The sequence below is a fragment of the Sander vitreus genome, chromosome 9, assembly GCF_031162955.1.
Source record: "Sander vitreus isolate 19-12246 chromosome 9, sanVit1, whole genome shotgun sequence".
NCBI lineage: Eukaryota > Metazoa > Chordata > Actinopteri > Perciformes > Percidae > Sander > Sander vitreus.
The window spans coordinates 29,468,016-29,494,036 of record NC_135863.1 but is presented as its reverse complement, the minus strand read 5'-3'; the positions used below and the strand labels follow the sequence as shown (position 1 = coordinate 29,494,036).

Here is a 26,021-nt window from a genome sequence, read left to right as displayed (position 1 = left end):
TTCCTGACGCTGAGGCCGGCGGCTCGGCGGCCGAAAGTTGCAAGGGTGGTTTCACAGGCGCTAGGGGGGAAGCGAGACGACCACCATTCAACCCGAAAAAAGTCATATAACCATTCCAATGACTCCTAAGCTGTTCAGTTAAGGTAAATTAAGCTAAAAACTGCACAGTTCCCCTTTAAAGCTTTGTGGCTCAACACGAGCCAGACGAACTGTAGCGGCAACACTGTAAACATGGCGACCGCTGCTGCAAGGGCCTCTGGGAGAGAGGTGGGGCAGGTGAATTCAGGATATATCCACCGTGGCATTAAGACTTTCCCAGAAGGCCTTGCAATGTTTTTGTGGAGAGACCTGGTGTACTGACTGCCATGTAATGCTCGAAAACTGTAGAAAAGAAATGAGAAACATTGCTCTGGCCATTTTCTACCTAAAACCTCCGTCCATCTGTTGTCTCATCAGCTGTGGTGTGGTGTGTCCAGCTTTCAAACAGGCCCGCGAGTCATTAAAGTACCACTGAAGCACCGTGGGAAACGTGGTGCAATCAGCCCTTTGGTGACGAGGCCATGGGTGAAGTGAAACACATGTACACGTCTTCTTTCACACAGCGTCACCTTTTGTATTAGCCTGTTGGTTGGGACAGGAGACACAGGCCCAGACACTGTGGTGTCTTCTGACAGACCCAAGATGGGGCTAATACTCCCTTAGTGGGAGCGTATCATATTGACGCAGATGCTTGGTCAATCACGTTGACCAAGCATCACATTTTAATTTGCCCGTTTTGTCTAAACCCAAAAGATATTCACTTAATCGTAATAAAAAAAACAAAAAAAAGATATTCACGATTTTGAGAAGGTGGACTTATAGTTGCAGATTCACTTTCTGTCAATCAATGAATCGACATTGAAACGACTCGTGGCATCCATCTGCGGTTTAATAAAGGTTTTAAATTCAGTCCTTACCACGAGGACCATTTAGTAGCTAATCTAGAGCCTTCAATCACTTCACATGATCTTCATTGGCACAGGTATCTGTCCTTCAACTCCATGACAACAGGGCCAACTCCGCCTCCAGAACAGGTAACAAATGGACCGTCGTGGCGACATTTTTACTACGTTAAAAAGTGCGACTCATGACAGCGGGAGATATTTACAGCCGCACACAGCTGCTGTGGTTTCTGTGCGTTTCCTCTACAGGAGACCAAGGACCACAGCTTGGCACAGTGTGAAGCAAGTAACGGTACGAGACCGTGCGAAAGGACAGGATGTAAGCTCCGGGTCAGAAATGGCCAGAGGACAAGGTCCAAACATACTCATGGTCATATTCAACAGTGAACATGTGGTCAAAAATGATGTGCCTAGACGTTTCTCTCCATCTTTATAGTGCTCAAAGAAGTTGAACTTTTCACAGCCATTGTGTGCCATTCAAGAACAGCAGTAGCTTCAGCTAAGGTTCTCTCATTCTGGCCACAGTCCGACACACAGCCCCACACCTCAGCATGGTACGGTACGGTGAAGAGCTTTGTCACATGGTCCAGCACTCAATCATAAGAATAAAAACCATACAAAAATCGAAAAAATAAAAACACATCTCAGACAGAAAATATACACTCACACATGAAAGCATGTTGCGTGGACACAGTCCTGTACAGAGGAGCAGCTCCACTCTTTTCACACAGTGCACCTCAAAGCACAACAAAAGGCAAAATTAAGAATATACACATCTCTAACTGACGAAATAATTTAGGTTTGAAAAGAACAAAATCTGGTAAACAAAATAAATTAAGGCATGCAAAAGATCATGTCATTTGGATACTCATGTTTTTGTTTTTTTTAAGCCAAACATACTTTATCGTTAGAAGATCTTCCTGTCAGGAAGAAACCACTCACTCTTATTAAATCCTATGAAGGTAGCTGCCAAAATAAAATTCAAACCCACTGGAATATCACTGTAATATGCCCGAGCGTTTAAAGGCCCATATTTACATATATTTGTGTTCTGTGTTCGAGCTTTAAGAGGCTGATATTTACATACATGTTCATGCGGATTCAGCAGCAGTGCAGCAAAACAAACGGCGAACACAGACAGGAGTGCTTCTTCAACATCCTGCATCAGAGGAAATAAATACCACGTATCAAAATAAGTTGTTTTTTTGTTTTGTTTTTTTACATCACAAACATTAATGTCACCTTCACTCAGATCCCTCTTTCAAAAGGAATACTGTGGCCCAACAAAATGATATGTAGAAAACAAATGATAGTAGAAAAAGCTTGTCTGTTGGCTTGTAAGGTGACAGTGATACATGAGAAGTGAAGCAGTGCGAGCCGAGCCAGCTGTGGTTCTGCCACATTAAGGCTTTGCAGTAAACTGCTGCGCCCTCCAACCTACACACAATTATGTCAACCTGTAGTAGCTAAGCTGGCACAGACAAAAAGACATGCAAAACACACACGCACGCACGCACGCGCACACACACACACAACCACACACACACACACTTTGAGAGACTTGCCACTGCCTCTTCTTCATTTTTTCGGTTTGGATTTTCTTTTCTTTTTTTCTTTTCCTGGCTAGGATTTCTTGGCAGCATTACATGGTGCGCCTCGTCCCCCCTCCCGGCCTGTGCACCCCCTCCTCTCTGCCTCTGAACGGCTGAACGCTGGGAGGCCAGGCCGGAGGGGAGCTGGGTGGCCTGGGGGGTGTGGAGGAGGGGCTGGGGGCAGTTCAGTAGTCTATGATGGGGGCGAGCTCGGGGGACAGCTCCACCGTGACGTTCTTGTAGAGGCTGCTGAGGGAGATGTGGGGGCTGTAGTGGAGGTTGTTGAGGCCATCCAGGTGTTGGCGCTCTTTGGAATACCTCAGCAGTTTATACCTACAGAAAGAGAGGAATACCTCAGCAGTTAATAACTACAGACACAGAGGAATACCTCAGCAGTTAATAACTACAGACACAGAGGAATACCTCAGCAGTTAGTACGTACAGACAGAGGAATACCTCAGCAGTTTATACCTACAGACACAGTGACACACTCCTCTCCTACAGGACATACACCTGTGGCTGCCTGACCTGCGTCTGTTTAAGGATTGCTTAAAAAACAAACAAACCCGCCCCCCCCCAAAAGTCACAAGGGTTCAGCAACTTCAAGCTTTAGATTACTGCTACCATTTACATCTTTAGTAGGAACCAAATGGGAATGGAGCTCACACATATATACTTTTATCATTTTTCCTAAAACATGACACACTTCATTCTCCACCACACATTCTGAACTCAACTTTCCATCCAACACATCCAGTACTCTTTCCTCTTCCACCCCTCTATCTCCCAAACAAGTTCTTATCCTGATTACCTCCGCCTGCCCAACCATCTGCCCCCATAACCCTATCCCTTCTCACCTTCTCCAGTCTATTGCTCCCGACCTCCTTCCTTTCCTCACCCATCTCATCAACGCCTCCTTGTCAACTGGCTGTTTCCCCAATGCTCTCAAAGAAGCAAGAGTGACCCCCACTCCTCAAAAAAAAACACACTCAACTCGCCTGAGGTAAATAACTACAGACCCATGTCCCTTCTTCCATTCCTTTCCAAAACTATTGAGCGTGCCATTTATTATCAACTCTCTTCTCATCTTCACCAGAACAACCTTCTGGATCCCCACCAGTCTGGCTTCAAGGCTGGCCACTCAAATGAAACTGCCCTCCTTGCTGTCACTGAGCAGCTTCACGTCGCTAGAGCAACCTCTCTCTCTTCGTCATCCTTCTGGACCTTTCTGCTGCCTTTGACACAGTGAACCACCAGATCCTCATTTCGGCACTTCAGGGTTATCAGGCTCTGTGCTGTCCTTGCACATATCTTACCTGGCAGACTGTACCTACAGGGTAACTGAGGATCTATCTCAGAACCTTGCCCACTCACAACTGGGGTCCCTCAGGGTTCAGTCCTGGGTACCCTCCTCTTTTCTCTGTACACCAACTCTTTTGGGTCTGTCATTTATTCGCATGGCTTTTCCTACCACAGCTACGCTGACGACACCCAACAAATTCTCTCCTTTCTCGAGTCTGAAATGCAGGTAGCAGCATGCATCTCAGCCTGTCCGACTGACATTTCTTCTTGGATGTCCACACACCATTTGAAACTCAACCTCCATCTCTGTCCATCTCATATGGAATTGGACACCTTGTGTGAAACCATAAGGCTGTTCACAGAGTAGCTGTAGTTTCAGTGTATCTGTACACTGTAGCTCAGTGCTCACCAAAGTAAAAGTCCACTTTTCTGCTTCCTATTGGATACTAAAAACATTACTATCTAGGTTCTACCAGGAGTAACAGATAGAGATCTCCGACTTTATCTGAGCATCATCTGGACTGTTTTGTGTCTTTGACGCGGTTACCATGGTGAGAGCAGGTTGTCTTTGGACAACCAAATATTACAAGAGAACCAAACGATATTTAAATCTGTGGGAAGATATTTCTTATGCAACTAAGCATCACCTAAAAATGTAAGAATAATATAATATAAAATGAGACTGTTGAAGGTACTGTGGGAATCCTATCAGACTGAACTACAATAGTCACATATACTTTACATTCCTGTGAATCTACAATAAGTTCTATGTAGGAATGCAACGATAGCCAATACAGATGTTTTGATGTTCTTTTGTGAGAAAAGAAACAAAAGGAAACAAAGAAATCTTCATTATTAAAAATAACTCAACTGTCATTCATCCCGTCATTAACAAAAACATTAACAAAATCAATCATACAAATGTATGAAACAACCTTTAATATATCCTTCTTTCACCGGAAAATGACCCGCTTTAAAATGTTACTAACGTTACACTAACATTTACCTATTCAATGACTTTCAGTACTTAGTCCAACAAAATCTGTGTCAGTCTGCTGTGCTGTGCTGCTGAGCCAGCAGCTCATCCATGTGTGTAGCCACGACACAGTGCATTCTGGGAGATGGACTCCACTGGGCTGTGTAGGCTTCCAAACGGCTGCTTATGTGATGCCATGAACCTTGTTAGTAATCCCTTCAGTTTTCTCACTGTCTGTGGGGAATGTTTTTCGCTTTCTCAAACGCTGTGGTTGTCAAAGACTGCGTGGGCCGACATTTCCTTTTACTGTAAACAACCCACACGCGTGCATGGCACCCTTTGGTCGTGTCCAGTCACTGGCTTCTTCTCAGTAGCAGTCTGACCGAGTCCGACCGCAATAAAAAAAATAAAAAAAACACTAACATTAAGCGCTACCATCTGTGAAAGGCATCTAATTTGCAGATAGGCTGATGGCAGTCAACAAGGCAACCGACACCCTTTGTTCTGCCAATCAATCGGTGCATCCCTTCTTCTATTCATTCATTTAAAGGAGTTAAATTACTTTTTGCAACATGGAGTACAAATGAAAGAATCATTTTTGCATTGCTTCTTCTTTAGAATAGAGACTTTATTGTAGATCTGAGACAAAAAGCCGTCTTACCTCCCAAGGAACTGCACCTCCCCTCTGTGGTGGTGAGGAATGGACTTGTACTTGCCGATCTCTCCGTCCGGTCGCGTGACATTCAGACCAGCATAGTGAACCCTAAGGAGAGACCAGGCTGTATTACTTCCTCCACCCATCTGTTTAACTGTAAACACTGTTCACAGTCTACTAACAACCTGCTGACAGAAGCATGAGCACCCTCTCCTCCCAGACACGCTCGCTTAACATTTATTCACAGTCAGCTGACAGTGTTCTGGACATCAAGCTAAGAACATGTCGATTACACACAAACAACATCACACGCCATGTGAATGTGAATCCACTGTACAGCCCTCTTTAGCAGACTAACCTGTTCCACAAGTCGTCATCCTCTCCTCCCCAGCCCCAGAATGCATTGGGAAAGCCATTAATCTTGCGAAACTGCTCCACAGTGAGTCCACTCACCCCGCCAAAGAACTCGCTGTATGGAAGACTGGAAGCAACCACAAGCACCGGTTACATGTAGATCGTCCATCATGCACTGCATGTCCAGATACTTCATGTCAACTCTCAGTGCCACAGAAGAAGATCTGTACTTGTTTCAACATTAGATCCACAGCTTTAGCCGTTTATATTTGCTATGTTCTCAAAAGAGTATCTGCATTTTCATGACACACTCACATGTACATGTATTTGTCCAGCTTGGCAGCAAAGTGGCGTGGCATCTGACCACAGCCGTAGTAGTTTCGGTCGTTCTCGGGGATGTGGTCGACATCGTGGAAGATCAGGCAGTCCCAGTCCAAGTCCTTCATGGCCTCCAGGAAGCCCACGTTAAACAGCATGGCTCTGTTGAAGGGCTGGCTCCCGCTCTACACACACACACACACACACACACACACACACACACACACACACACACTTGATGTCATGGGCGCCCTTCACTACCCAAAAAGACTTTAGAACAGTGTTGCAAAAAACACACAAGACCACTTAAACCAGTACACACACAGACACACACGCGTACCTGTTCGATGACGTAGAAGGCAAACTGCAGCCGCTGTCTCTGCAGCATGGGGATGAGGTGTTGGAAGAGGATGGGGAGATGTTCATGCCGGTTTCTAAATGGAATCAGGATGGCCACCTGAAGACAAATATTACAGTAACAATCCACCCGTACATACTACGTCTACTAGCTTTGCTTTTCCCCCCCAGAATAATCCATTCTGCATCACAGACATTATACTCTTATATAATTGGAAGACTTGTGAAATGCATGCAGCCACCTTCCAGCGAGGTTTGCAGTCCTTTGGTTTCCAATGGCCTCCAAACTCCATGTCAAAGAACTTGGAGAACTGGAGTTCTATCTCCTCCATAGGGATCTCTGTCATGTTCACTTCCATAAGGCCCTCTGTGAACACATGATTCCAGCGAGACATCAGCATCACACAACTAAAGAATCACTGCACAGGAAAACACAAGGCTGGCACTAGTAAAGACACAGCCCCTCTGTTATTGGCTCCCTCAGGTTTGATGATTTCATGATGTTTGGAAGATAAATCCTGCATCAGTGTCTGGTGTTCAGAGTGATGATCCACAAAGGATCGGACTGTGGCTTTCATGCCTCTATTAACTTAGAAATAGGCCTACAAATCACATCAATTCTGCAGAACACTTTGACTAAACAAACGGTATTTTTTAAGTTACAAAAGGGATTTACGCCTACATTTATTTACACCTATTTTAAATCACTAGAATCCATCATCATCACTAAATATTATTGGAAAAACAAGACACCTAGGATCAGATTGGCAACCCTACAAAAAAAAACATTATTTCTTGCCAAACAAACTGCAATACATACTTGTGGATCCATCATAACCAATCAGAAAACACATCCCATAATGTTGTCAGACACTTAGAATAATAATCTGAGCCTGTCAGCGGCAAAAACTGAACTTTTAGTAGACGCTAACAGACGGTGAACATTTGTCCTGTAGGGTTACATTGCAGCCCGGTTCACAGCTGCTGGTTACAGTGTTCTCACGCAACACTGGACCGATTTCAAAGTCTTTTTGTTTCCATTAGTCACTTACACACAAATGCATGGGGAAATATGTTTCTGGTTGAAAATACTGAAATTAAACTTTAATTTGCATGAGCTGAAAAACAGAAATGACATCTACTTTTTGGATTTCGACTCCATCACGGGAGTGGGTGGTAGACGGGTTTACTAACTAACTCTGAACATGAATCACTTTACATTCACTGATGAACCTACATTATGGGACAGGCTACTCCTTTCAAAACACATGAAGACCTAGAACCTCACCTCCGTTTAAAAAAATATTTTTTTCTTTCTTAAGATAAGTTCCCTTACATTTCCAATATAGTGAAAACAACTAGAATCATGTTTTGAGTGGAATATCCCTTAATATTTCTGCAAAAGAACCCTTTATCATGTCTGATAGTAGGGAGGGGGTTCAACCACAAACACACACGTACACAGTTTTTACACCGCTCTACCTGAAATGAAAATAAATGGATTTAAAATGGATTTTCGTTTCGGTCTTTTGTGTGTTGGAATCATACCCCTATGTTGGTAAGTGGCTCTGGAAGGATTTTAAGCCACTACAGCACCAACGCACTATAATTAGGCAAGACCGGTCCAAAAAACATGCCATCATTTAGAAGACTTCACAAAGGGCAGGGGCTTAGCAGGAAATTGGCCATAACTCATTGACCATTAGTCCAATCATCATAAATCTTGGACGATATCTACCCTCATTGTTTGATAATCGGTGTGCCAAAGCATTCTGAGCCCGACCCATAGGGGGCGCCACAAATGCCAAAAACAAGTAGCTCAAAAGTTGGTGAACAGGTTTGGTGCTCATGCTCTGGGGGCAAGTATCAACCAAAATCTGAAGCTTGATATGGATTGGTACACAATCCTGATTTAAGTCAGTGGAGGTATCCCGCACCATGTCCTGAACATTCACACCTGGTTCATCCATAGATAGCAGCTCCGAGTCTCCAGTTATTGTGATGCTGCATACACTGGAACGATCAAACAGGTGTGTGATCGCTCTCACTCCGTCTTTAAACTGAATTAAACCAGCTGAAGGGACTTTGCTTGGCTTTGTGAAGCCTCAGACCTTTTTTCATTTGAGCTCATTAGCGCTTCAGTTAGCCGTTAAAAGGTTTGAAATCTGAATGCCTGCTTACAGCTTGATTTATTATTTGCGCGTTCTCCCCCTTCTTCTTTTGTTCCATCAAGTTACTCACAGAACTAAGGTTAATGCTGCGCTCTAGAGCCCTGTACACGCAAGAGGATTAGCATATTTCTGCAAAATACAGCACCTGTAACCTTTTGTGTCTTAACTGAAGCATGAAGCAGCACAGCTTCTCGTACAGTAGAGGCCTCTTGTATAAAAAGATAAAATCATTGACATCATTGATCACAAAATCATGATTCCCTGAAGTCATTGACCCTGAAACAACCTGTTCCTAGTGGAAGGAATGCTCTACTCACTCATAGAAGGTAATCGCTGTGGGCAGGGGAGGTTCTGGGCGTAGGTGAAGTTCTCAGGGAGGTACGTGGTTGGCTGCACCAGGTATTCACTGGAGTTACTGCCGTCAGGATAGTCTGCAGAAGAAACCATACACACTGAAGGTACTTACTTTTCTTAAGGGGTGCACATTTCCTGTTGGTTTTCCTTAAATGATTGTAAACTGGTACTGCAGCACCATCACTTCCAAAATACTACCACAATACACATTCTGTTTACTAATCTGATATCATTTTAAAAGGCTAACCGAGAAAACATTGGAGAACCCTTTTGCAATTATGTAAGGACATAATGTAATCTGAAAACTGCTACCCTGGTTAAAAAAAAACAATGCAACTGATCTCAGCTGGTATTCTGTCTGTAATGGAGTGGAATGGAAATTTCAAAGTGACCCCAAACCTTTGACTGGTAGGTGTAATTCCAAACCTATTTATCCGTTTTACTTATAACATTTTGTTATTTATTTAGAAATTTATTTTCTAGAATTTTCTTCTTTTTAGAAAAAATAAAACCCCTCCGTCTCCCCTTTTATTCTATTTTAGCCAGTTTTTATTTTAATGACCGTTTTTAAATGCTCTTGAATGTTTTATGTAAAGCACTTTGCATTTGCCTCGTTGCTGAAATGTTCTGTAGAAATAAAGTTGCCTTGCCCTACAACCTCCAGCCTGCCAGTCAGTCACCAGGGCATAGAGAATGCTGTCTCGGAGGAAACGTTAACTGCACCACGGCTGCTTTCGCCTCGCCCAATATATTATATTGCAGCGAACGTGGTCTGTGTGGAGTTTTGAAAAGTGTAACCACACTTGCATCCGCGTTACCGGCATTGCTGTGACTCCCTGTGACTTTAACAAGCTCCAGAGGCGACACAGTCTCTCTGAAGCCAAGTTTATATGTCGTTTCAGTGCGAGGGCTCCGCAATTTGTTGTGGCGGGTGGTCGTGCACCTCCGAATTTGACTGTAATTGAAAGTGTGACTATATTTCACTGTAGAGGATTCCAACACCGGGACGTCCAACAGTCTGCAGCTAAAGACACAAACGCACTATGGTCACTGCTGTTGTAGGAAAAACACAGACAGGACTAAATGCTGCGTTTAATTGAAACTGGTAAACCTCGGGGTGCATTTGAAGTTATTGTAAAATACTCTTTTCTTATGTTTTAGTCGTTTAATAGCAATTTACTGGTGAAATAAGTTATTAATGTTATAAGTTATTACATTTTTAATAAATCTTATAAATTCTCCCTTTTTTGTGCTGATCCGAAAATTGACTCAAAACCGTGATCCGATCCGAACTGTGAGTTTTGTGATCCGTTGCACCCCTAATAATTAGAGTAGATAAATGTAATGTTTCATGGTACGTCAGTGTTTATCATGGATGTGTTTACTACTGTTGCCAGGCAGCCTGCTTTCCTTTACTTCCGTGTTCTACTTCTCTACTACTTCTTGCTTACTCACAGATTATTTTGTTTGTACGCCCTCTGGTGTTTGAGAATACTGCAAAGAACAATGCGTTGAGCATTAATGTCTCCGTGCATGCTCATATCGCGCGCTCCATCTATGGAGGCCGAAGCCACGGTGTCTCGCGCCAGTATAACTGATGCTTTAGTCTGCACTGCAGCTCGGCGCTGAGCCGCTCTCTGTCAACATACAGAGGACAGAGAAACTCAAGCTTGTGCGCTCTCAGGTACCTAAATATGGCACTAATTGGTTTAACGTGAATCGGTCCTCTGTAGTACTGACGTCGGTACCCTAAAAACTCCAGAGTTTGGTACCCAAACCTAGCGAAAGGCCAGAATGGGGCTATATTCACACTGTCAGGCCATGACACTGCTGCCTTCCCACACACTGTGTAAACTCCCAATGTTGATTGTCATGAATCAGTATTGTGTGTTTTGGTTAAAAAGAGAGGGCAATGATAACTTTTGTAATAGACTTTTGGAATATAGTTCTAAAATCATGCGACATGGTTAATTTGCTGCGATATTATGCAGACCAGAAGAAATGCTCATCAGGCAGATATTTTGATAAAAGTGTTTCATCAGCCTTCAAGTGTGTTTCCTCTTCATGTTCACATTGTACTAACTTGATTATTTCCCAGACATTTTGAAATGTTGGTATGATTTCCAACAGGCACTGTGCAGTTAGCTAGTTCGCTTTAGTTTAGCACCCCACCCCCCCCGCGGTCCCTCGTCCACTCCCCGCCATTGGAGACTACTTTGCAGAAGGAGAATGTACAGCAGCTCTGGAGGCAGTCCTTCAGTTGGCGGCTGTTGCAACTCCAGTTCAGCCAGCACAAACCCCAGAGCCGGGGGTCTATGAGTCCATTGGACTTGTCTAATTTGCACTGACATGATTACATACTTATGGAATACATGATTTTGTGAGATTACTGTAAGGTTTTAACTCTTTGTTTGTTTCTATTACCAGTTGGCCAGCTGTCTGAGTGAGTACAACAGGCTTTCGTGACTCTGTCCTAGCTTAGGTACATTTGCTTTTTGTTGTAAATACACATTCAAAACACTAATCAAAACACACCTCTTCAGATTAGCTTTCCACATACAATAATCTTACATTTCTCACCTGCTTACGGTTTTTATTGTTTTTAATTGCTTCTAAATATGCCTGTTGTATGTGTTGGTTTTATTGCATATCTGTTTTTAATGTGCTATAAGTGCTGGTTTTTACTGTAAAGTGTCTTTGAGTACAATGAAAAGCCCTCTATAAATGAAATGTATTATTATTTATTATAAATAAATGCGTCACTTCTTTAGTGAAATAACCAAAGCTCGCCCTTCCCCCCAGCCAATGCAGACTCGTGGCCTACCGGGTGATTCTGGAGTGGGTTCTGAGAGGAGAGCACCTTGGCGTGGCACCAGAAGAACTTTGCCTACCTGTGTTCTAGCAGTGGTCAGACAAGAGCACCCCTCCCCCACTGAAAGTTACACGTTATTCAAATAGGCAGAGGATATTTTCTGAGTCTAATAATTTGATTTCTAGTAATACTTAGTATTGCCATTACTAGGAATAAACAAAGCAATTGCACAGTTCTATTAGGAAAAAGTAAGAACATGTATATTGTACAAGTAAATTGTAAGAATAAATAAAATGTAAGAATAAGTACATTGTACAGTTCTATAATATATTGCTGCACCTGTCTGTTATCAGTGGTTTTATAATATAACAGTACACATTACATTTGTGCTTTTGTGTCTTTACTTCAACAAAAAGGAAATTACAATATCACAATCAATGTCAAGTATGTACAGTGCAGTGTGTGGTTTTATACATAATCACGCTGCAACATAGTCTGAAGTGTACAAAGAAAAAATTGTTCATTACTCTTTTCCTAGGCCTATAACTAGAGATGGTCCGATACATTTTTTTGCTTCCAGATACCGATTCGGATACCTGAACTTGCGTATCGGCCGATACCGAGTACCGATCCGATACCAGTGTGTCATATATTTTATGTTTTAACAATTATATACTACTATCCCTGTATGAATGTGATATTATTTTTATCTTTGTTGTCGGTCTGGCTCAGGTTAAACTCTTTGTGAAATATGAACAAACACAAACAATGAACGTCACAGAACTTTCTTTTATTATGCAGTTTGACAGTCAGTTATAACGGAAAAAGAATACAAATAAACTACTTTAACGTAGATTTTCTTTAGGGCTTTATTACCTGGTATCGGATCGGTGCATGAACTCCAATACTTCCCGATACCGATACCAGTGTTTTAGGCAGTATCGGAGCCGATACCGATACTGGTATCGGTACATCTCTACCTAGAACATGCTCATATAATGTGACCTGGCTTGAGCTATATTCATTTTTGCTGTAACACAGTAATATAACTCATTACTACTTACATGTCGCTAATATCATATGCGGGATACTATCTCAGTAATGGGAGTTACAACATTTAGTGGTGTTTTTTTTCTCTCAAGAATTCACCAACACCGCGAAACATTTCTTCACAAGAAAAAAAGTGAGAATTACTTTAGCCTTGGAAAGTATAAATCATAAAGACGTTACCTCCAATTTGTGTGCAGCGGGTCTTTTCGCTTTTGGAATGGCATTTGCCTTCAGATACCGGGACTTGGCGCTCTTTTCGGTGACGTCGTCCTCATCAAAATGCAAACAAGGTAATCTCTCTCACGTAATGTTCGCAAGGGAGTTTGCACATCAAGCTGAAGTGCAACCAGCCAAAACTGTAAAATCTCCCGGTTGCGGAGGGGTAGACGGTGAAAGCTCAAGCTCAAACATCCCTTCATTTGGTTACTGCAATTTGGAAAGGCACAAACTCGAACCGTTTTCTCATATTAGTCCTGATCTAACTCCAAGCTCCGTCTGTTAGCTCTGTGAGCTCCTCCCTGCTTTTGCTGACAGGCTCCGCCGTTGCTAGGTTACCTAGCTGTTGAACTCTTGAACTGCAGCTCTGCTCGCTCCACTGTGGTGTCAGGTTACAGCCCGTTGATACATAGTCATTACTATAGAGAGAACCTCTGCAAATCGTTTTTTGTGTGAAAAAAAAAAGGCATTTTGGAATATTGGATTGTATGAGATCGGCAATCGACTAGTGTGGACGTCACCGGACAGCATGAAATCAACAGAGGTATGGATTAACACAACTTTTATGCCTGTCACATCTACTGCAGTCAAATTCGCTGTGTTCCCTTGGAAGGAATAACTGCACATGGCTAAGCACTTGTAATGGCATTTCGAACATGTTTAGAGGCTAACTTGCCCTGTTTAAGCCCTGTTTGGTGCAAAACCTAGCAGGAGGATAACTCGGTGTAGGCAGCACCGATTGTTTTCGTTTTTCTCGCTACTGACAGTACTCCTAATTTACAAACAACAGAGCTACGGGTTAGAATTGACCAGAATTCTCCTTTAAGCAAGAAATCTAACAAAACTGTCCTGGATTCCATCCCACCAACTGAGCTTTATGTCCTTGACGGTGGCTCCCTGGTTCATCGCTTGGTATGGAAAAATGGTAAAGTCATATGCAGACTTTACCATACGCCATTATGGTAAAGCAACAGCAGTTTTTGAGGGTTATAGCCAGTGGTGGAATGTAACGAAGTACAAAGTATTTGTACTTAAGTACATTTTTCATTTATGTGTACTTATGTAGAATCAATAGTGCATACTTCTGACTTTTACTTTGTTACATTTTGCAGCAATTATCTATACTTTCTACTCCACTACTTTTCAAGATTCAAAGATTCAAAATCCTTTATTAATCCCACAATGGGGAAATTCACACTGTTGCAGCAGCAAGGGATAAGAGGAAAGTAGAGGACACACGTTAACACACAATAATAAATATTAAATAGAGTAAATATTAAAATTGTCAAATGTATTTACAGTAATTGTACAGTAAATAGTAAAAAGTAAAATGTATTTACAGTAACTGCAAAGTCACATGTTTTATTGTATGTCTTATCAGTCCTAGTGTGTGTATTTTTGTCTATGTGGTCTACTGAGGGCAGTGCTGATTGTAGAGTCTGACAGCAGCAGGCAGGAAAGACCTGCGGTATCTCCGTGACGCAGCGCGGGTGCAGCAGTCTGTCACTGAAGGAGCTGTTCAGTGCTACAACGTTACATTTTCTGATCAGTTCTCTCCCCCCCCCCCTGCCAAAACGTCTTCCTGACCGTCACACGTTTGTCTCACCAGTGAAGTTTGGTTGCCATAAATATGGGGCACCGGGATTGGGGATCCGTCCTTGGCTTCCAAGCGGGCTCCGGTGCTCCAGAGCCCGGGCGCAGCGCCACTGACCCTCGGGTAATACAGCCTCCGGTAAAAGTGAAATTTTTTTTTATTTTTTTTATTATTATTCCCGTTTTTAAAATCATAGTTGCCTCTCCACAGCGTCGTTTACTTCTCCGCCAGGCTGCGTAAGACGCGTTCATATCTTATTTATTTGGCTGGACCTCTTCACATCCGCTCCCCCTTTTCCACTGCTTCACACACTATTTGCTTACACTCCCATGGTTAAAAAGGAAATAAAACTTAAAATACATCCATGAATAAAACCAACCGCATTCCGATTCTAACAACATATTTCCATTTTATGCTGGTTAGGATAGGAACTTCTTTTAAAAGCCAGGCCTTGTTTGTGGTAGTGGACAGTATGGCTACTGGAAGCTCAGCATCAAAATAAATGAGCCACCCCTTTGTAAATCACGGGTCGCTAGACACAGTGCCCTCACTGACCAAGGTGCAAACTAACCAACTAACCAACTTCTTTTCTTATTTGCACATTACCATTTTAAATGGTAATATGCAAATAAGATTAAGAGAATAAATCGTTATGCAAGTACTTTTACTTTTAATACTTAAAAGTAAATTTAAAATCAGGTACTTTTTCTTAAGTAGGGTTGTCATTGTGGTACTTCTACTTTTACTAAAGCAAATATGTCTCTGGTTATTTGTACTTTTACTTAAGTACTGAGATTCAGTACTGACTTGTGTTCCCAGATGCTGTTTATTCATGCCTTCACAGGATGTGATACAACTTCACGCACTTTTAGTGTTGGCAAACAGACAGCATTCCACCGTCAACTTGTGAATGGTGAATCAACCGTCCAGTCCTTTGCAACTGTGTTTCTGCTCCCACATCAAGCAAGGAATGTCATAGAGGACCGTGGGACCAAGGCAATGGCAGTGTTGTTTGGCGGAAAGAGTACCGATTCACTTGCCTCTTTGCGCTACAACATTTTTAAGCAAGAAAATCGCTACCGCCAAATCATTTGTTACCCCATAACGTCTGCCTCCAATTGAGTCCTCAACCAAATACCACTGCCAGAGAGTTTACTTCGAGATCATGGTGTGGATTGGAAAGGAAGGTGACATGAACACAGTGGATTGGGGATGGAAACTGGTGGACAACCGGTTCCTGCCAGTTATGACCAGTAAGACTGCTGCCCCAGAAAGCCTCCTGCAGATGATCCACTGTAATTGCCGAACACAACGGTGCAGTTGCAGGGCATATGGACTACCATGCCTGCCTGCTTGTGGACCATGTCAAGTTGGGAATTGTGAGAATCACTATAATCAACCTCTATGGGAGGAAGAGTGTGACGACTAATGGTAAATCTAGTGAAGGTCACAGTGCAAAAAAAGTATACAAAATAATCCAGAATAAGAGGAAACTGAAGAAAATAGAAAAATATATGTATACATAAGAAAAGTATAAAAAACAAAAAAGGCAACAAAACAAAAAAAATAAAAAAAAGTATTATAAAATAAAAAATATTTTAAAAATCTATAAAAAAAAAATAAAAAAAGGGGTTAGCGGTACTGAGCCTTCACGTGGCAGCCCTGTTTTGACTAATTTTACAGTACCACACAGTTCTAATTGATATATTCAAACGATATGAGAAAGGAGAAATATGCAATTACTTAAGGGAAATTGTATTATTAAATTCTACGTAATTGTATTCACCCTTATTTTTCACATAAATATGCTTGTAACCAATTGCTTTAATATATACTTGTACTTGTAATCACTTATCTATCATGCAAATATGCTAATTAGAATATTACATGGCCAAAACATATTTGGTTGGAATAGTATTCCTGGTCTAGGAGGAATACAAAGGAGTAATGGTCATTTTAAGGACCTGACGGCCGCCATTTTGAAAATGGGGCCTTTCTTGGAGTCAAACTTTGGTAAACTTTTAGTATGTTTTTAAGTACATCTGATACTACTGTAAGCCACTAAGAAATCTTTTGTTAGAATTTGTTTGGGGTCAAGCCATATTTGCAGCTGACTATAAGCTAAGCTAGCAGTTCAAACAGCTTTGTTGTTCGGTTTGAATAAGGGATGTATATTAAAAATAAGAGAGTTGGAGGCCGATTAAAGTTGCTCGGTGGCACACAAAGCCAAAAAAAAGTTTGACTTTGTGTATAAAATGACTGGGCCTATAGAGCGTTTCCTTGAACCCCGCCTCCAAGGGGCTCAGGCTCATTTTACAGAGTTTATAAGAGCTATTGTACAAGGTACATAGTGTTTGTACAGGGAAGTTGATGTTCCTCAAAAAACGTTATCCACTGATTTACAGACTCTCTTTTGAAAAAAAAAAAAAAAACACTATTTTTGGGCCCAATGGCATCACATGACGGACCCGGAGGTTGTAATTACACAGTTAGGGTGCCCGATCACAAAAGGCTTGTATCATATGTGAATGTAGCGAAAGTTTTGTTGTCATTACTTAGAATTCCTCATGGGGGAGTCAGAAACCACGCACTGTAGCTTTAAGAATCTAGAAGAGCGCTCTATAAATTGAACTGTAGTACTGTGGTCACTGTTAAATGTGGCTGCCATTACTGCTAAACTTTAAGTCTTACCATCTCCACACAGCGATGGTCATGGCTGGACATTTGAAAGGAAAGTAGAAACGGTGAATGTGAAAAGGTGTTGAAAGACACTTGCCAACATGGTCTGATTGCTGGTTGTTACTCTCCTGTACAATGCATATTGGTACATGTGGGCCAGGCTCTCAATGTTCTTTCCTCTTCATATACTGGGTGTAGAATCTTTGTATTGAGCTAAGAAAGGTGTCTGTGTGTATCACTCACCAGTCCCGTTGAGTGTACTGTTCTTGTTGGTGTACAATCGGATCATCTGGCCGATGGTCCTCACGTTGTCCCTCAACATGATGCCCTGAGCCTGCACCATGAAGAAGTACGTGTTGGCTGACAGGAAGACAGGAGAAAGAAGTTAAGACTTATACTCAATTACATTTGCTTCATTTGTAGCGAGAGCCATTACATGCCCTCAGTTCTTGTCCAACACAACTTAACGCGTTACTCTAGTCAGTCACAACAACACATTGGATTCTCAAGCTGCAGCTCGAACACAGTGAAAGTTATTTAACACAACTACAGAAGTGGACACTGGAACAACCTTAATCCACAGTTAACACAACAACAATACATATGAACACTGTCTTCCACATTTGAACTATTGGGAGGACAGTAAAGCTGTAGCATCCCAGCTGTCTAGAAAATATTCATTGGAGCTGTAAACGACACGGCCACTTTTGTATTAACTGAAATTAATGACTGCACTGACTGCAATATGTCCATTTGATTTGGATCAATGTTTTAAGATCTTTTTGATATATATAGACCATACTTTCAAATAGTTTGCATTTAGTGAAAAGGAAAGATGGGAAGAAGGCAGTAGGTAACATTGCTGGGGTGATAATCCATCTGTGAAGTGAAACTTTATTCAGACCTGATAGGAGAGAGACTTTGGGCGTTTTCACACCGACAGCCTTTAGTTCGGTTGAATCGAACTAGAGTTTGTTTGCCCCGCTGGTGCGGTTCGTTTGGGCAGGTGAGAACGCGGCAATCGAACTCTGGTGCGCACCAAACAAGCGTACCGAGACCTGCTTGAGGAGGTGGTCACGGTACGCTTTCAATCCAACCCTGGAGCGGTTTGTTTGTGGCGAGAACGCGATCCGTACTCGAAACGCACCAACTATGTGTACTCTGGGATGCATCTGCGATGCAGCAGAGCAGCAAACTGTAGCAGCTTGCAGTGTTTCTCTCACAGTAACAGACTGCAGTCAAGCTTGCCGTCCGTCACTCGTATCTCCGTGGTCAAACCAGCTGCCGCTAAAATTGGAGACAGACACCAGCAGAGCAGAGCAGATGTAGTAACGCCCCCCCCCGCCCCAAACAGACACAGACCCTCACTAGTTCATAAGCAGGAAACATTTGAAAAGAGCTTCTTAACCACTAAAAAATCTTAACCACAAAAAACTATTTTACTTTTCAACTAGTGTTTCTGAGTTTGGAGGATTTCACTTCCTGACTACTAAGTTCAAAACATGTCGGTGGGTAATAGGTACAAAAACATTTTTCAGATCATATTGGTGATTTAGTAAATGTAATAATGTGATATTGTAAATATTCTGGAAAAAAAAACAATTGGAAAAAAAGAAAAAGTAAAGCATGTTTGCTTTAGCTAATAGAACAAACTAAATAAGACAAATCAATGTACATCATATATTCTAATATTAGTATAAAGCTGCCCTGCTCGTTGATTTGTAACAGTAACTACAATGTCTAAGGTCTAACTCATCCACAGTATTTAAAAGGGTACAAACAGTATCTCTGAGGGTTAACACATTCACATCGTTCTACAGTGTACGTACATACATACATACCTCGTCATATTACAAAACCCTGGTAGTTTCTGAGTGCTTGTGAACGAGTTTGGGGGTGATAAGTGTCTTATCACAGAGCAGCAGCCAGCCATGGTTGGTGAGCAGGAGACGCCGTTAACACTAGAACGGCCATGACGGTCATTTTGACCGTTTTGAAATTTATATGTGTAATAACTTTGCTGAATAAAAAAAATACAATCCGGCTGCTGGCTGACTTTTCCTAAAAGAGTCTGTATTTTAAAAATGTAAATTGTTTTTACATACATTACACAAAAAGGCAAAGAAAATACAAATCACTTTTACCTATTTCGGCCATACACGGTCATACACGGCCATACACGGTCATATTGACCGCTCGGATTTTCGCGGTATCGTTTAGAATTTTTCGCGCGGGTGAAGATGCAGCTTGGTTGCTTAGTAACTGCCATAGTCTCTGTCAGAGAAACGTAACTAGCGGTCTCAAGTAACAAGTGTGGGCATCACCGATGGGCCGAAGGCAAAGCCAGAGTCGGTAACGTAGGCTACTACGGCGTGGATGGACTCAGTTCTGAATCAGAAGGCAAACACCGGGCGCTCTAGCTAAATGTTCAAATAAGATACTTTTAATTGTCATTTGGCTGTTATGAGTTAAGTTGAATGAACTTCCACACCATATTTTTTCGGGATATGAATGTATGAAATAATTACGGTTTACTATGCCATGATATGAATTATTGAAACACGTATTGCTACTCAAATGTATAATTAAACTCGTTAAAATGTACATTTCGGTGTTATTACGTTTTTCTAAAGATATCCTAACACAACACACAATACAATATCGCAATTAGGTATGTATCATGAGAGATTACAGAGTTTGGAATCTGGCGGTCAAAATGACCGCTAACGGCAGTTCTAGTACTTATGGAATTCCGGCACTTCTAGTGTTAAGGCTGCGTTCACATACCCAAAAAGCAAACCTGGTGATTCTCCGCAGGGTTGTGCAACGGTGGGCGTCACTGAAACGCTGGGTGTCACGTCCTGTTGTGTACTTTAATCCCCCAATGTAGCACGAATAGACTTTACTTTTTTAGTAGATTTACTGTTTCTCCATCAGATGGTTTATAGATCGGAGGCTTGGCGTTAACGAGGTAACTTCAGGTTCAGTCCAGGGTTTCGTGTATCACGACGGTGGATCACTTGTTACCGGGTTAAAATCGCCGTGGTAACTCATGCTGAACGCCTAACCTGCTCGGGAGCAGCTTATGTTGGCGATTAGAGATCAACCGGTGAAAAAGCACCGCCTACTGACCAATCAGCACTGGATTGATAACGGCGTCACCGTTCTTGGAAGGTCAGGTGGAGCTCGGTGCGCTCATAAAAGTGAAAACATTTAGAGAGCGACAACCCCGTAAACATTCCCTGATGGGTATTTTTATGAAAGATTGTCAGCGGAGGGAATTACGTATAGGCTGTTTGTCGGCTTCTTGAGCCGTGTGTTGCCAACGCGCACAGCGGTTTGAATTACGTTTTTATATTTTTTATTTGCTCTCACGTTCGCTTCCCACTGCCAGGGTTGCAACTGAAATAAAAGGCTAAAGCAACGACAGTTTATGGAAAGCCCAAGTGTAATTACGGTCAGATCTTGTGCCTGACTGACGGGGAAGTGATATTGATAAGCGTTTTGCCTGTAAAATCGTGTCCGTGTTCTTCATATTTATGTAGAATTATAGTGTGCTCTTCTTATGTAAAATATGCGGCTCTGGTAGATGTTTGCGATTGGTCGTGCTGTGCAAACACCTGGGTTGATTGAACTAGTTGATAACCAGCGTCGTGACACAGGTTATGCAGGACCGCGGTTGTTAGGGTTAGGTGAAGCCGGGTAACTGACATAAATCCAGGGCATGTTGATCTTGATTCGTAGTACAGGCCTCTGGACGTTTCCGAGCGCACCTGAAGGCAGCTTCATTTCCCGGAGAAAGACAGAAAGAAAAGAGACGGAGGGACTGAGGAAACAGTCAGCTGTTCCACAAACTCCCCGGCAGTTCACTGCTTGTGTTTGGGGTTTTAAAAACTTTCTTGTGGCAGCAATAGAGGCAGTGATGTTTCCCGTTTCCTGTACGGGACTCTCACACCGCCTCAAAACACACCGACAAGTCTGATTTACGCACACGTGACACAGGGTTGAGTTTCTACAAAAGTTGACTCTGTTTCAACTTTCTGTTGCAGGCCGCTGCGGTTTTTAATCGCCCCCCCCCCCGCCGCAGCCTAGACCCCCTACCCCCATTAAAAATGAATAGGCATACCTGTGTTTTTGCCGTACTGTCTGACAGCCGACGCAGTCATTGTGAATGCAGCGTGAGGAAACAGGCCTGTCGCAACATGCAATAAGTCAATTAATCGCATGATAAATATAAATGAGCTCGATATTTTTTAAATGGAAAATATCGCGGCCGGAAAAATTAATTTTTGGTTTTTATTCCAGTGCATGTTTTGTTAACAGAGACTGAGAGTCCATTTTATTTATCGTTTTTTGGTTGTTTTGTTCATTTATTGTGGATATTTAAAATGTCTTCCAGTTCCAGTGTTCAATATTCTTTAGAAATAAAAGTTGATATATATTTGAAAAGGTGTACCTGCATTATTATGCCATTATCATTATATTAGATGAAAATGGTCTCAGAATGACAATATTATCGGAACAGGAAGGTCAAATCAGGCTGGAGCTGAGATAATGCTACTGACAAAGACAGACTATTAGCTGGTGATAACAGTCAAAATGTAAACCAAAAACAGCGTCATCTTCAGTTCAGGATAAAAGGCCGAGGGGGTTTTAAAGATACATATTTCCCTTTATATCTGCTGCCAGGCTAACACACACACACACACACACGTATGTACTGTACTCTGGTTCCCAACTGCACACATGCTTGAAAAGTCACATTTGTCACAGCAAAGGCAGAACAAGCAAAGCATGAAATGACTGTCCTGAGTTCAGCTGGATGTTGAATAGAGCGTGGTGGAACACAGTCATCCAGACTGGCTGAGAATCCACACAAGCTTGTCAGTCTGTACTATACAGAAAACTCAGGCAGCACCCGATTGCAGCATATGTGTCAGCAACATACAGTAGAGCCGTTTTCACATGTGAACTCCGGACACTGTCCGAGGAATCATGTCCCGACTCTTTACTGGAAGATTTACACACATTAGGCTACCTCTACTATAACTAGCTACAGCAATCAACTGCCTGCAATTTGAAAACCACATGCAGCGTACAGCTGGGTGACACAAAAACAACCCAAATGTCTTAGTAATGTGTTGGCCCAGCTTCAGTGCCAGTCACAAACAGAGATGGTAGAAATATGGCTACATTGTGTACAATATGGCTATTACAAAGGTGCTGTGGGTAGTATTGCAAAGATCCAGGACGTAGCCAAAAAATTTGAACATCAACAACTTCTCAGTCCCTCCCCCCCTTTCTGCTAAAGCCCAAAACGGTCTCCTAAGACCCTCCCCCCAACAAGGGAGAATGAATGCGTGTGCATGAGCAGTGATTGACACACAGTTAGACACCCCCCCCTGGCTCTGATTGATGCATCTGAACAGGGAGCGGTGGATTTTTGCAAATCGCACTACTTTTACTTTTAAGTACCTGCTTCATGTAGTTCTACTGGAACATAGGGTCAGTCACTGCACCTTTAAGCTTACTAGGGATGTAACAATTACCAGTGTAAAAGGTAAACCGTGATAAAAATGTTGACGATAACAATTACCGTTTTAATACCGAACACCGTGATCATTTCATTTTACTTTAAAGTGTTCATGTGTACAGTTTTACATTTAAATTGATTATGAAGAAAACAAGTATATAATTAGTGGTGTTTCTTTGATTTGTTTACGTATTTTTCTTTATGTCTTAGCTTGAATGTTTGGATTTGTATTATTTAAAACATGCAATCCTGGAAATGTTCCTGACAAATAAGGTGTTTACATGCTGAACCCTTGCTCCTTTGATGTTAAAAGTTGCACTTTTGATAAGGCTGTGCCCATATTTTTTGTAATATAATAAACTGTTTACTGTTACACTTTTTGAAACTATTTCAGCTTGTGTAAGCCTATCAGGGCTTTCTGAACATATTGACCACACTTTTAAAAATACTGCGATAATAATATAATACTTGATCACATTATAAGGGTAGATGTGTTTCGCTGCTTCCACCTTTGGTAACAAACACCAACAAAATACTGGGTAAATCCCCCCCCCAAATCTTAATCTAGAGGTCCAAACACATGAGCCCCTTAGATTTACTTTACAGACTCTAGAATGCAATCCAGCACTTAACAACAAAACCAGCGAAAACACAATACCCCAAACCAACTAACACAGAACACAAAACCACCTCATTTCCTTTATCTACAATCACACAACTACCCTCGGGCTAACACCAGTCTTCGTTTCCCAGAACTGCCTCTTTTCTCAAGCATGACCACCGCTGATTGCCAGTAAAAGCCTGCAACACACACACACACACACACACACACCCCCTCAATATTGTCATAGACCAGGAGACACGTCTAAGTGGTCAAACATCAGGGCTGCGTTGTGCTATTATTATAATTATACTGCTAATTAGGAATGGGCTCTAGTAGTCATCACATCACACGAGGTTTACTGACATACAGCCAGCGTGTGTTGGCAGGTTGACCAGAGTCCAGTGTCCCATAATTATCAAAATAGTGTTTCAGAGACCTTTTCTCCAACGAGACAAACTGTGCGGTAAACGCTGACTAATGCAAACTAGGAATTCTCAACAACACTCATGTGCAGATGGTGGATGGTGAATACTGGGACATTTAGCCCACTCTAAAGCTGAGGCATGGAGCGGCTCAACCTGCCCGGGATGCTGTGTTGATCCTGGGTACAAACCCCTGACATTAACAACACTTTATTCATTCACATGTAAGATGTGCAACGCCAGCTGAAGCGCATATCATCCATAAATCCAACACGAGGGGGACAATACGTCTGTCCTATGTCCATCCACTTGTCATTGAAAGACGCATTTTGCTTTTTGCCACCGCAAAATAGCGGGGGGCTAGCTGGACATCATGGCCTGGGGTGGACCTTTTAGCTGTGCGGTAGTTAGCCTATTAGCTTACGCTAACGGGTTTAGCGTTCACCTGGAGCTTGTAGGGATGCAGAAGATAATCCAGACATAATCACATTAACTGTTACCTTGTGAAGCGTTTAGTGTAAACATCTGTTAACTAACCTATTCCAGGAGCCACATATATGAAGTAGAGACAAGTGGTGGACATGGAGAAGAAGAATATGAAGGCCAGAAACGATCGGTTGGACATTCGCAGCAGCCGCCTCCAGTTCACCATCTTGGCTTAGGCCTGTCTCTCATTCGCCGATATGAATCCCATAAAATACTTCTTGGAATTAAAAAGTCCCCGAATTGTTGGACTGCAGTGTCAACGATGTGGTCATGGGCAAATCTGCACCGTTAAAGCCCAGATATGCAGCACGGAAAAGGCAAACGCTAGCGATGCTAGCTGGCCTGCTTTCCCCTGCCAAGAAACTTCCAGATGGAAAAAGCAGGCCTGTCGGGTTAATATCAGGCGACTAAAAGGCGCATGGAGCACCGCCGGTCGGCCATAGTGAAACCGTTATCCTACGGGCTAAGAGCTGGGCAGCAACCTAATTAAGGGTACTCATGGTAGCCTTCCATGGTCACGGTGTCGCCAGCGAAGCTTCTATCGCCAGCACTGAAGGTTGGTCATTGAAGGAGGCAGGACCGCTCTGCCTTCACCCACACAGCTCTACTCTCGGCCGGCGCGATGTTTCCAGCTCAGGCGGCGCACTACTTCATCAAACCGCGCACTCAGGAGTCCAGTCATGCCACCGGGTGTCTCCGCACGACTGTGGCATTCAAAACACAAACGGGCAGGATAATCTATATGAGAAATAAACTCAATAAAAGAGATGTCGAGTCCTTCTCCTTTTCATTTTCTGCTGGCACTGCAGAGACCGTTTCCGGTGGGCGTAACCATCCGTTCCCCTCGTCCGCGTCGCCATGGAAACCTGTCTTCCTGTAGCGCCCTTTTTGCAGAACATTAATAATAATCATTCATGTATTTTACTAGAGGGGGAAAACAAGTAACTGTCATTATTCATATATTATTTAAAACATGCACTACTGGAAATGTTCCTGACAAATAAGGTGTTTACATGCTGAACCCTTGCTCCTTTGATGTTAAAAGTTGCACTTTTGATAAGGTTGTGCCCATATTTTTTGTAATATAATAAACTGTTTACTGTTACACTTTTTGAAACTATTTCAGCTTGTGTAAGCCTATCAGGGCTTTCTGAACATATTGACCACACTTTTAAAAATACTGCGATAATAATATAATACTTGATCACATTATAAGGGTAGATGTGTTTCGCTGCTTCCACCTTTGGTAACAAACACCAACAAAATACTGGGTAAATCCCCCTTAGATTTACTTTACAGACTCTAGAATGCAATCCAGCACTTAACAACAAAACCAGCGAAAACGCAATACCCCAAACCAACTAACACAGAACACAAAACCACCTCATTTCCTTTATCTACAATCACACAACTACCCTCGGGCTAACACCAGTCTTCGTTTCCCAGAACTGCCTCTCTTCTCAAGCATGACCACCGCTGATTGCCAGTAAAAGCCTGCAAAACACACACACACACACACACACACACACACACACACACACACACACACACACACACACACACACACACACACACACACACACACACACACACCCCTCAATATTG

General features: G+C 42.4%; 1 protein-coding gene across 2 annotated transcripts; it reads right to left on the bottom strand.

The window, feature by feature from the left end:
• Window positions 1-151: 151 nt before the first annotated feature.
• b4galt6 (UDP-Gal:betaGlcNAc beta 1,4- galactosyltransferase, polypeptide 6) lies at window positions 152-25,249 on the bottom strand. Of its 2 annotated transcripts, none has more exons than XM_078259561.1 (9): window positions 24,468-25,249; window positions 17,615-17,731; window positions 8,984-9,097; window positions 6,738-6,862; window positions 6,479-6,595; window positions 6,136-6,323; window positions 5,825-5,947; window positions 5,473-5,574; window positions 152-2,866 (listed from the first exon to the last, which is right to left on the bottom strand). In XM_078259561.1, exons 1-9 carry the CDS (start codon window positions 24,580-24,582, stop codon window positions 2,719-2,721), a joined length of 1,149 nt encoding a protein of 382 aa, XP_078115687.1. In that variant the 5' UTR covers window positions 24,583-25,249; the 3' UTR covers window positions 152-2,718. The 2 variants fall into 2 exon arrangements, with proteins under 2 accessions (XP_078115687.1, XP_078115688.1); XM_078259562.1 differs by lacking the exon at window positions 152-2,866 and adding an exon at window positions 2,950-3,004.
• Between the last annotated feature and the right edge of the window lie 772 nt (window positions 25,250-26,021).